This window comes from Asparagus officinalis, chromosome 6, assembly GCF_001876935.1.
Source record: "Asparagus officinalis chromosome 6, Aspof.V1, whole genome shotgun sequence".
In the NCBI taxonomy this organism is placed as follows: Eukaryota; Viridiplantae; Streptophyta; class Magnoliopsida; order Asparagales; family Asparagaceae; genus Asparagus; species Asparagus officinalis.
The window spans coordinates 18,572,294-18,585,016 of NC_033799.1; the positions used below are offsets into that span (position 1 = coordinate 18,572,294).

At 30.6% G+C, this 12,723-nt stretch overlaps 1 protein-coding gene across 1 annotated transcript in view; it reads left to right on the plus strand.

The window, feature by feature from the left end:
• LOC109845386 (V-type proton ATPase subunit d2-like) overlaps positions 1-12,494 on the plus strand; it is a 19,624-nt gene extending 7,130 nt beyond the window's left edge. The window contains exons 9-10 of the mRNA XM_020414639.1: positions 10,929-11,063; positions 12,073-12,494. Of these exons, the coding sequence (XP_020270228.1) occupies positions 10,929-11,063; positions 12,073-12,204 (267 nt within the window). The 3' untranslated portion in view covers positions 12,205-12,494. The remainder of the gene's footprint in view (positions 1-10,928; positions 11,064-12,072) is intronic.

Consider the following 12,723-nt stretch of genomic DNA (forward strand, 5'->3'; position numbering starts at 1 on the left):
TAGATATGGGTCGGGTTTGTTTCAGTCCATACCCAAGTTCTTGAAACTAGTTAAAGGGTCGTGTGGATGTCTAGTAAAAAAAAATGAGTAGCTTCCAATTTATGATAATCAATATGATAAAAGGAACTTAAAATGTAATCGAAATTTTAATTATAATGACATGAAGCAAGAAAAAATGATCTCATGTACATTATTAATTATATATATATATATATAATCTTTATTTATAAAATATCTTACAAGAGAACTCCACACACTGCAAATCCACACTGACTTTGAAATAAAAACTTAGACTGAAAAATAGCACACCTTACAACATATGTCTTCTCTCCTTATATTAGACTGGAAGAGAATAAAGCACAGACATAAAGTAAAAGACATCTGGCAGGACATCTTCTTTTCAAAAGTAGCTTTATAAAAGCTTGTCTTTTGCAAAAGCTTCTTTAAGAAAGTAGGAATGTAATGAGTGGCTCCCCGGGGCTCAACTCGTAAAAGGAACTTTAATTCTTCTTTTTCTTTAACTTTTTTTTCCTTTACCTTTAAGGTCAGTTGTCGGAATCTGATTCAGAACTCTCATAGCAGCTTTCCAAATATCTTCTTCTTCTTCTTCTCCTTGTGCATCAGGCAAAGTAGTATCTTCATCGCAGGAGTCAAGACTTTTGCTAGATTGAGTCTCCATGTTGTCAAAAGCTTCAAAAAACTGTCTTTTCATATGATCAAGACATTTCTGTTGAATTTCTGCTTCAGAAACTTGCAGATATTTCCGTCTAATCATTTTGGCTAACTGAACCATTGGATTAACCTTCTGAATTTCTTGAGAAATAATTTTTTCGAGAACAATATTATTTCTCATTATAATTTCTTCAATAAGTTTCACTTTTTCTTCAATAATAATTTCATTCCACCATCTACAGTAATAATTCCTTTTAAGGATAGGTAAGCGTGAGTCATCCCAGTCTGACTCAAAAGTTCATGTTCAAATCCATGGAATCTCTATTTCAAAGAAAAAGTAAACAGCACACAATCCTTCGATAATATGATTATCGTCCATTTTAGAAATAATGGGATGAGATTCTACCCATCCAGAATATAATTTAGATATGAGTTCTGGAAGGATATTTAATTCAGCACCATAAATTTTTTACCAATCATAAAACCATGATGGAATGCCCTTTTTAAGAGCTTTTGGACAAAGTTTAATCATCCAAGTATGCTTGTTTTTAGGATTTTGATATAAAAAGATATTATAAAATGTCTGCTTATAATCCCAGTAATTGAAGGAATATATCTCTTTAGAATTCTGGGCTTTAACCAGAGGCAATTCTTGATTTGGGTTTATAGCCCATTTTCGAGGTAAAATAACCTCTTTAATAATACACTTACTGAAATTTAGGGGAATATTTTTATTCTCAGATCCCCAGAAATGGGTAATTTTCATTCCTTTTTGTACTATTAATGTTTTCATCCAAAATCTGGATTTTAATGATAATGTTGGATAATAATTGTCATTTAAATATCTCGCTCTGATATTTTCAGTATTATTCATGAGAGAAATATTCTCTTGTTCTAAGTAGAGAACTGTTTCTGACATCCTTTTAGGTGTCCATTTTGTTTCTCGTTTTACTATTAGATTAAAAGGCTCGAGGTTATTATCCTGACTTACTTCATTGACAAGACCTTTATTAAAGGCTTGAGACAGGCTTTGAGCTGGGTTTTCTGAATAATTCTTTTTTGCACCAGTTCTCCATGAACTAGATTCAGGAATAGAACCTTCAAAAGGTTTAATAGGACTATAAGCCCTCTGAATATTCTAGGAATTATTATTATTTCCCCTGCCTCCTCGCCCCCTTCCTAAAGAGGGATTATACAATGTGTTTCTTCGTCAGATTCTGACTCAGAGTAGGATGATTCATCCTTTTCAGATTCACTATTAATCATTATTCTGTATAAAGTCTTTTTAAGACCTTCATCTTCGATGTTTATTTTATGTACCATTCCTTCATTAATGCAATTTAAGTCTGCACCACTATCAACCAGGGATATAAGATCTGGTATAAACATTTGCTCAGATATGGCTAGAGTAATTTTTATGTATCATTTTTGATATGGCTATAAGATCTGAATTAATTCCCTCGTCTTCTACTTTAAGTAAGACCCTTAATAAGGGCAAAAGAGTAAAAAATACTCAAAGTACAGAATATACCTCTGAGATAGAAGTTTTGAATAAATGGACAATTCCTGCAATCCCTAATAGGGATATTTACAAAATAGGCTTTTGGGATTATAAATCATTAATAACTATTAAAAACTTTAGAATGAACTACAACTATAGATCGTGATGAGCAAACATTACAATTGCTTAGTCCTATTGATATTGATCCTTATATGGATAAATATAATAGATCGTGATGAGCAAACATTACAATTGCTTAGTCCTATTGATATTGATCCTTATATGGATAAATATAATTATATTCATATCGGCTTAATACAAGTCTTAGTCCTATTGATATTGATCCTTATATGGATAAATATAATTATATTCATATCGGCTTAATACAAGTCGTTTTTAGATCTTTAACTTTACAAGGATTAAATGCATCTATATTAACATGTTTAAGAGATGCAAGATGTTTAAACTGGACCCAATCTTTAATGGGTATAATGGAAACTAATCTATGTAACGGACCAGTTTATTTTAATGTCTATCCTAATTTAAGCTTATCTTTAACAGACCCAAATATATTTGAGGCAGATAGTTTAAATATAAAAACTCATGGTTATAATTTTATCTCAGGATCTGAGACTATAGCCATATATATATTGAATTCATTATAAAACCTCGACTTCTTTAGCTCCGAAAGCTAAAATTCATGTTAATAGACAAATTAAATGGGATGAAACAAATGTTTTATCATCTAATATTGCTGTTAATAGACAAATTAAATGGGATGAAATAAATTTTCTAGACAGTTGGGTTATACCTAACGTTGTTCAACCACAACCAATAATTAATCAAGAGATTGATCAAATAACTCAAACAGTTGATGGAGAAGTTGAATTTATTTTTAATCCTTCTCGAACTATTCATCTATCTGACGTTACTAGTACTTCTAGAAGATCAATTTCTAGATCAGGTTCTTATATAACCAATGATGTTGAAGGCATAAATATTTCTGAAAATCATATTCCTTACGCTTTATACAAAGAAAAGGAGAAAATTCTCCTACAAGCTCTGAAATGAGTTTTAGAATGCCTAGTTAATATGAATATTATAGAAATAAAGAAATAAGAAAATTTCTTAATAAGGAATTTCAAGAAGAAAAACATCAAGAAATTAGAAAATGGAAATAAAGAAATAAGAAAATTTCTTAATAAGGAATTTCAAGAAGAAAAACATCAAGAAATTAGAAAATGGTTCTTCAAAAGCTTTTCTAAGGAATTTCAAGAAGAAAAACATCAAGAAATTAGAAAATGGTTCTTCAAAAGCTTTTCTAAAAAAGAACTAGAATTTAAAGATAAATATTATAAAAATTTATAAAATGATCAAAAATTAGAATTTTTTATTCCTTGGTTTCTAAAGTATTATATACAAAGTCAAGAAAATCAAATTAGTGTTATAGAGGAACATTATAAACAGTGGAAATCTGCTACTGGTATGAATATAAGATCTATATATCCTCCAACAAATGCTTTAAAAATATCTGGTATTCATTCAAGTGTTTTAGAAACAAATGCTTTTGTAAAGCAAAATAAATCAAATGATGAAACTCTAAAAGAGTTAAATAAAATAATTAAGCAACATAATTATACTAACTTAAATCTTCAAGTTGTAGGAAAACAATTAATAAGAATTGAGGATGCTTTAGAAAAACTAATAAATAAGTTTAATGAAATACTACCTTCTCTTAAGATAGTTGAAAGAAGTAAAGCTATCACTAATAGTGAAAAAGTAACTATTAAACCACCTATAGATATTTCAGAGTTTAAAAGAGGAGATGAAGTAACTTCTGACATTATAGAAATGTTAGCAAAAAATTTAATAATTCAAAATTAAATACTTTATCATCCACTTCATCAGTTATTCCTACTGATAAAAGTTCTTCAGAAGATGAGATAAATAACCTTCACGATATTTCATCTGAAGATGAATTAAATCAAAATGAATTATTTCACGATATTTCATCTGAAGATGAATTAAATCAAAATGAATTATTAACTTTAGAAAATCAATTCTCATCAATAAACAAAATGAAAAATCCTTCAAATAGGATAGAAAGATATTATTATAAAAGATCTACTCCTACAGATGTCTTATTCGAAGAAAATGATACATATCTTCAAGCTAATTATAATGGTAGAAATATTTATGAATGGAATATAGATGGATCCTCGGATACTCAGATATATTCAACTATGCATCGTATGCTCATGTATTCTACTGTATGTAGGCAAAACGGTAATACCGATAAAATAATTGCTTCCTATATTATATGTGGTTTTACTAGTATCCTTAAAGGATGGTGGGATAATTATTTATCCTCTGACGCTAGAAATAAAATCTTAAATTCAAGTAAAATTGTAAATGGAGTAGCACAAGAAGATGCTATTTACACTTTAATGTTAGCTATAACACATCATTTTTCTGGATTATATTTAGATAATGGTGAGCGAATAAGGACATTATTACAAAATTTCATATGTCTTTCTTTAATTCATTTTAGAAGGTATAAAGATACTTATTTAAGTAAAGTTATGATGCTTGATAATGCTAATGGCTCACATTAGAAATCTAAATTTATAGATGGATTACCAACCTTTTTTGCAGACAGAGTCAGAAATAAAATAAGAGATGAACAAGGGGGTTATATCCCTTAGGAAAATCTTTCTTATGGATACTTAATAAATGCATGTATCAAGGAAGGGTTAGCTCTATGCAATGATTTAAAATTAAAAAATTAATTAAAGTCTCAAAGACTTACTAAAAGAAAAGAACTAGGTGAATTTTGTGAACAATTCGCTTTTGATCAACCTAATAAAGTTGAAAAAGAACAAATAAAACCTTTTAATAAAAAACATTCTTCTTTTAAGAAAAAGATTTTTTTTAAAAAAAGAGAATAAAGAAAAAAGGGATAAACATAGAAAACCTTTTAAATCAAGGAAAGATAAAAAAGAAATTCACTGTTATAATGTGGTAAAATAGGGCATTATGCTAATAAATGTTATACTAAAAAGAAAATTGATGCCTTAGAAGATGAAGGTCTTAAAAAGACTTTATACAAAATAATGATTAATAGTGAATCTGAAAATGATGAATCATCCTACTCTGAGTCAGAATTTGACGAAGAAACACCGTGTGTATGCACAGCTAATAGTTGTGAATCTAATGCTGACTAATGGAAGGCAATAGTTCAGATGAATGGTTTATCCATTAAAATGATTTCTTCAAATCATGATCTTATAACTAAGATTATTTCAGAAGACATATCTTTTGACATAAAGAAAGAACTCATAGATTCTCTCTTAAAAATAAAAGAGAACATAGATAAACCTAACATTGAAAATGTTTATTCTATGTCTGAAGTTTTAAAAAGACAAAAAAGTCAGACCTCAACATCTAAACCTCTTTCTTTATCTAATCTAAATAAAGAAATTCGATCTTAAAAAAGAGGTTAAAAATTTAAAACAAGAAAATAAATATATTCTTAATAAAATTAATGAACAAGAATAAAATCAAAAATCTCTTGTCCTATTAGAAGACAATTCTGATAAAGAAAAAGATATCGAAAGTTTAGATTTTTTACAAATCATTAAACAAGTTACCTCTCAAAAATGGTACATAAAAATTACTCTAGTCATATCTGCGCAAATGTTTATACCAGATCTTATAGCACTGGTTGATAGTGGTGCAGACTTAAATTGTATTAATGAAGGAATTGTATCTTTAAAATTTTTTGAAATCACTACCCAGACACTTAGCAGTGCTAACGGGAATAAACTAGATGTTAAGTATAAATTACCAAATGCACAGATATGTGTCCAGGGAATTTGTATTCCTATTCCTTGTGTTTTAGTAAAAAAATTTATCCCAAGATGTTATACTAGAGACTCCTTTTTTACATCAAATAATGCCTATTAACCAAGTTGATACTCAAAGTATTAAAGCTACTTATAAAAATAATGAAATTATGTTTGAATTTATATCCGATCCTCAAACTCGTTTATTAAACGAAGTAAGAAAAGTAATTCTTAAAGAAAATCAAATTAATTTTCTTGATCCTCAAACTCGTTTATTAAACGAAGTAAGAAAAGTAATTCTTAAAGAAAATCAAATTAATTTTCTTAAAGAAGAAGTTTTGTTTGTTCAAATAGAAGAACAAATTAAAATGAAACAAGAATTAATAACTCAAATAGAAAAAGAAGTTTTGTTTGTTCAAATAGAAGAACAAATTAAAATGAAACAAGAATTAATAACTCAAATAGAAAATAAATTTAAAATTACGATATGTAGTAATATACCTAATGCTTTTTGGGAAAGAAAGAAACATATTGTTTCCTTGTCATATATAGATGGTTTTAATGAAAATGATATTCCTACTAAATCTAGGCCTTGCCAGATGAATAATGAATATCTTAAGTTATGTAAAAATGAGATAAATTCTCTTATAGAGAAAAACTTAATAAGGAAATCATATTCTCCTTGGAGCTGTACATCATTTTATGTTAATAATGCTGCAGAACAAGAAAGAGGAGTACCTCGTCTTGTCATAAATTATAAACCCCTTAATTCAATTCTCAAATGGATAAGATATCCTATTCCGAATAAAAGGGATTTATTGAATCGCATTAATAATGTGAAAGTATTTTCTAAATTTGATTTAAAATCAGGATATTGGCAAATACAAATTAACGAAAAGGACAGATATAAAACTGCTTTTGTTGTTCCATTCGGACATTATGAATGGAATGTTATGTCTTTTGGGTTAAAAAATGTCTCTTCTGAATTTTAGAATATTATGAATGAGATATTCATTCCTTATACTGATTTCATCTTATCATATATAGATGATATATTAATTTTTTCTCAAAACTTTGACCAACATGTGAAACATTTAGAAGTTTGTAGAAATTTAGCGAAAAGTAATAAAAACTTCTAAATGTTTCACATGTTGGTTAAAGTTTTGAGAAAAAATTAATATATCATCTATATATATGATAAGATGAAATCAGTATAAGGAATGAATATCTCATTCATAATATTCTGAAATTCTGAAGGGGCATTTTTTAACCCAAAAGACATAACATTCCATTCATAATGTCCGAATGGAACAACAAAAGCAGTTTTATATCTGTCCTTTTCGTTAATTTGTATTTTCCAATATCCTGATTTTAAATCAAATTTAGAAAATACTTTCGCATTATTAATGCGATTCAATAAATCCCTTTTATTCGGAATAGGATATCTTATCCATTTGAGAATTGAATTAAGGGGTTTATAATTTATGACAAGACGAGGTACTCCTCTTTCTTGTTCTGCAGCATTATTAACATAAAATGATGTACAGCTCCAAGGAGAATATGATTTCCTTATTAAGTTTTTCTCTATAAGAGGATTTATCTTATTTTTACATAACTTAAGATATTCATTATTCATCTGGCAAGGCCTAGATTTAGTAGGAATATCATTTTCATTATCTATATATGGTAAGGAAACAATGTGTTTCTTTCTTTCCCAAAAAGCATTAGGTATATTACTACATATCGTAATTTTAAATTTATTTTCTATTTTGTTTCTTTCTTTCCCAAAAAGCATTAGGTATATTACTACATATCGTAATTTTAAATTTATTTTCTATTTGAGTTATTAATTCTTGTTTCATTTTAATTTGTTCTTCTATTTGAACAAACAAAACTTCTTATTTAAGAAAATTAATTTGATTTTCTTTAAGAATTACTTTGCTTACTTCGTTTAATAAACGAGTTTGAGGATCGGATATAAATTCAAAAATAATTTCATTATTTTTATAAGTAGCTTTAATACTTTGAGTATCAACTTGGTTAATAGGCATTATTTGATGTAAAAAATGAGTCCCTAGTATAACATTTTGGGATAAATTTTTTACTAAAACACAAGGAATAAGAATACAAATTCCCTTGACACATATCTGTGCATTTGGTAATTTATACTTAACATCTAGCTTATTCCCGTTAGCACTGCTAAGTGTCTGGGTAGTGATTTCAAAAAAATTTGAAAGTACAATTCCTTCATTAATGCAATTTAAGTCTGCACCACTATCAACCAGGGCTATAAGATCTGGTATAAACATTTTCTCAAATATGGCTAGAGTAATTTTTATGTATCATTTTTGAGAGGTAACTTGTTTAAGGATTTGTAAAAAATCTGAACTTTCGATATCTTTTTCTTTATCAGAATTGTCTTCTAATAGGACAAGAGATTTTTTTATTTTCTTCTTGTTCATTAATTTTATTAAGAATATATTTATTTTCTTGTTTTAAATTTTTAACCTCTTTTTTAAGATCTTGAATTTCTTTCTTTAGATTAGATAAAGAAAGAGGTTTAGATGTTGAGGTCTGACTTTTTTGTCTTTTTAAAATTTCAGACATAGAATAAACATTTTCAATGTTAGGTTTATCTATTTTCTCTTTTATTTTTAAGAGAGAATCTATGAGTTCTTTCTTACCCGTAGCAGTACTTATACCCATTTCCATGCAACTTAGCATGGCACACAAATTGTGCGGTACCTTGGCCGGTTTACTACATAACCTGCAGCCAGTGTGAGGGATTACCCAACAGTAGCACTTGTATCTTCCATTTTACATCAAACTATCTAATAGTTGTTTTAAAAGAAATATCTTTTACTAGGAAACCGTTGGGCAGCTGAAGTTATGTTATATAGTTGACTTAGGAGCTTCAATGTGTAAGTTGGCATATTCATGTTATATAATTGATTTAGAAGCTTCAGTGTTTAAACTAGGCATATTCAACTAGCATGTTCCTAATATGAGTTGTTTATTCATGAAGGCTTAGAGATTGTGTTTATGGTAGAGTTATTTGATATTGTAAGCTGTGTGTGATACTTCAAGATTTAGTCCCATATTGGATATTGATTGAGTGATTGCATGGTTTATATGATGGGTCTTGTGAGCCAAGTGTAACATTGACTAGTCAATTTTGACAGTGGATTGAGCCAAACCATGTGTCGCTCTTAGTGGGTCCTAGGGTTTACATTGCGCCAGAATAGTTAGCCAGGTGGAAATGTGGAGCTAAGTGCTACATTGCGTGAGTTCGGTAGGAGCCATCTTTGGAAGCTTGTAGGAGTCACCTGTAGAGTCCACATCGCTTATTGATATTGGGACAAACCAATTGTTATGTCGCGATGAGGACGTCGTATAATTAACATAGGGGTGATTGTGATACCCCAAGATTTAGTCTCACATCGGATATTGATTGAATGATTGAATGATTTAAATGATAGTCTTGAGAGCCAAGTTCAGTGGATTGGGCCAAACCTTGTGTTGCACTTAGTGGGTCCCAGACTTACATTGAGCCAATGGGCTTGCAAGCCTGGGGTGACACTGTGTTTCTGATTATTTTGTCGTCATTTTGTCGAATGAAAAATAGTTCTGGAGTTTTAGGTCCATGCAATGTGTGAGCTGTTGATGCTTACAAATTTAGCATGCCCAAGGCCGAGTGCTTACGCCGAAAGAAATGGGTTGGCGTGGTATTCCACTAGAGAGGTTAATCTCTTGTTCCACGGGAGAGGCCATTGTCGTGGCACACAAAATGTGTGATGGGCATATATCAATATTGGGCTTCCTTTGGCCACTTTACTGCATGAGCTGCAATAAGAGAGAGGATAGGCCAGCAGATGACCTAAACTTTCATGCTTTGCATAGATCATTTCATAGTTGTTTTGAGAACTATTTTTTATTGAAGTATTTGGTAGGTTACATTATATGATTGGTGACTGAGTGCCTAATAGGTAGACGTTGACTGGTTATTGTTGATTTTTTAATCTGTGCCAGAAGATTTAATAGTTAACCCTAAAGGAAAGATTTTGAAAGGAGATATCTTTCTGGTAGAGTTGCTTTTTTGTTTCATTCAAAACTGCTTCTGGTTACTTTTTTGAATATCTCCGAATTAAAAGCAGCTTTAGAAGCTTTAGATTTATAGATGTACAAGCAAACTGCTAGAAAAGTAATATTTCCTATATTATATGGACATGGATACACCAAAATGGACACAATACACATCACACAGAAGATTCTAATATTAATCATGGTGCAAGTGTTTGATGTACATGTCAGACATGTATTCCACACAACATGGCATCATAACAAAGTTGCCTTACTACATTGTACATGCTCAAGCCCAAGAGCTCTGCTGCTACAAAGAAATGGGGGTGTCATGGTATCCCCAGTGAGGATAAATTGTATGGGGGGTATGCCAATATTTGGCTTCCTTTGGCCCCTTTACTGCAATAAACCGCAACCTGAGAGAAAGTGGTCAACATTAGGGTTTTTCCTGGTTACTCTAAAACATTTAATACCAGTCAACTAGAAATTTTTTAGATATTTAATTGTAATCACCGCAAGCATTCTCAAGGAGGTTTATTTGGAATCTTTCTTTGTTTAACTTTGAAGGGGGTATTTTCACATGTAATTAGTGCCTGTTATATGGTTAGTTTGATGTAGTTGTCTTTCGGCTGTTGTGGATTGAACTTATCCTCTATTATAATTAGAGACCTCTTATGACGCTATTGTTGCAAAGTTGTAGAGAGCAGAGGTTTAACAAATTTAAACAGAAGCTAATCAAACTAAAAATGTCAAAGTTCTTTCTCTAGAGTCTGATACTCAAAAATGTGGTTTCTTTGCATTGACCCTTCTTGTTCGGGTGACCTTTGCAGGTTCGTGGTGTAATGGAGAAATATCCACCATACCAGTCAATCTTTGCAAAACTATCTTATGGAGAAAGTCAGATGCTTGACAAAGCATTCTATGAAGAGGAGGTGAAGAGGCTCTGTTTGGCTTTCGAACAGCAGGTACAGTTGAGACTGACACATATAATCAACTTTTCACATTTTTTGTTTGTAAAAATGTGGACTGGATCGGTTAAGAATTCTGCATGCATAAGCTTGATGGTAATGATCTTATTTCAGTATGTTGTCCATTCAGCTCCTTTTTTCTAGACATTTGCCATTTTGTTTGACTTTGGAGATAAAATTCTCTGGAGTCCATAATTTCTCTAGCAAGCAGTATGGCACTACGAATAGGGATGGCAGGTTGACACCTGGTGTAAGACTATGTCAAATCTTTCCTGATCATGGATCCATATCTGGATTCTTTTTTTAGAAAAGGATATCCGGACCTTTTCTTTTTTGAGAAAAGGCTTAGATGTCATCGGTGTTAGTTGTTATGATAAAGGCTTATAAGTTATAACTAATGGGTGACTGCGCCTGATCTCGATGATTCTTTCTTTTGATGGTTGATATTGAACAGACTTGGTTTGTTCCTATTGCACCATCTAGAATCGGATGCTTCCTCTTGAATTTTGATGTAATATATGTTTTTGTTTCTGACCTTCCTGTTCTATCATTGACAATTTAGTCATCAAGTCACGATAATAATGACTATTATTTCTTCATACTATAATATGTTTTTTGGGTACTTAGTGATTTAGCTTTCGTTTCTACTGGTTATCAGATCTTTAAGTTTGAGTTCCGACCTAAATTTTCTCCAGATAGTTTCTCCTATAGTTGCCCTTAATGGTACCTTGTTCTTTCTTTTCCTTTTTTTTTCTTTTTGTTTGGATATCATTATAGGAAGGAGAGGGAGACGTGTGACATATCAGGAATATTGTTACGCAGATCACTATTATCTATCAGTCATTACTTTCTATCAATTGTGTTGTATTGCTCTGATATGTCAAGTGTCATCCTGTCTTTCCTCCCTACATGACATTCTATACTTCATAGAGGACCCTCGAAAAGATTTTTTCCATTGTTTTGTTCACTACAGTCTTTCTGATCTCGCACTTGTTGTCTGATGCAGTTCCACTATGCTGTTTTCTTTGCGTATATGAGATTGAGGGAGCAGGAGATTAGGAACCTAATGTGGATATCAGAATGCGTGGCTCAGAATCAGAAGTCAAGGGTCCATGACAGTGTCGTGTTCATCTTCTAAGTCAGTTCTATCTCAAATCAGTTGAGAACTCAACCATTTTATATTTTGCTGCATAGTCAAAATAATAAAATGCAAATATTTGTTGCTGGAAATGGGAGAGAAATCAAGCTTTTAGGCAATATTTCTTTTCTTATGGCTTGTGTATTGTATATTATAAGCTTATATTCTTGCTGTCAATAATCAGTGGCGGTTGTTCTATGTACATCTCTCAAGTTGGAGATGGATTTATACGTAAGCTGGACATGAAAAAGAAGAACATTTTTATATTATCTTCTCAAAGCTTTGGTTCATATTTGTAGTTTGTCATCTTACTGGATAATGACCGTGTAGATATTTGCTTTGTGCCACTTTGAAATTATAAATGACCGTGTATTCTAATACTTTATCCCTTCTCCTAAAGGATGCTTTCTTCTACTGTTGATAACTGTCATGATCTATTTAGAATTGTCTTCTGCAATGTTGGTAAATAATTTTATTACGCATAGACTATAGATGACTTTAAAGAAGAAAATTTTTCTG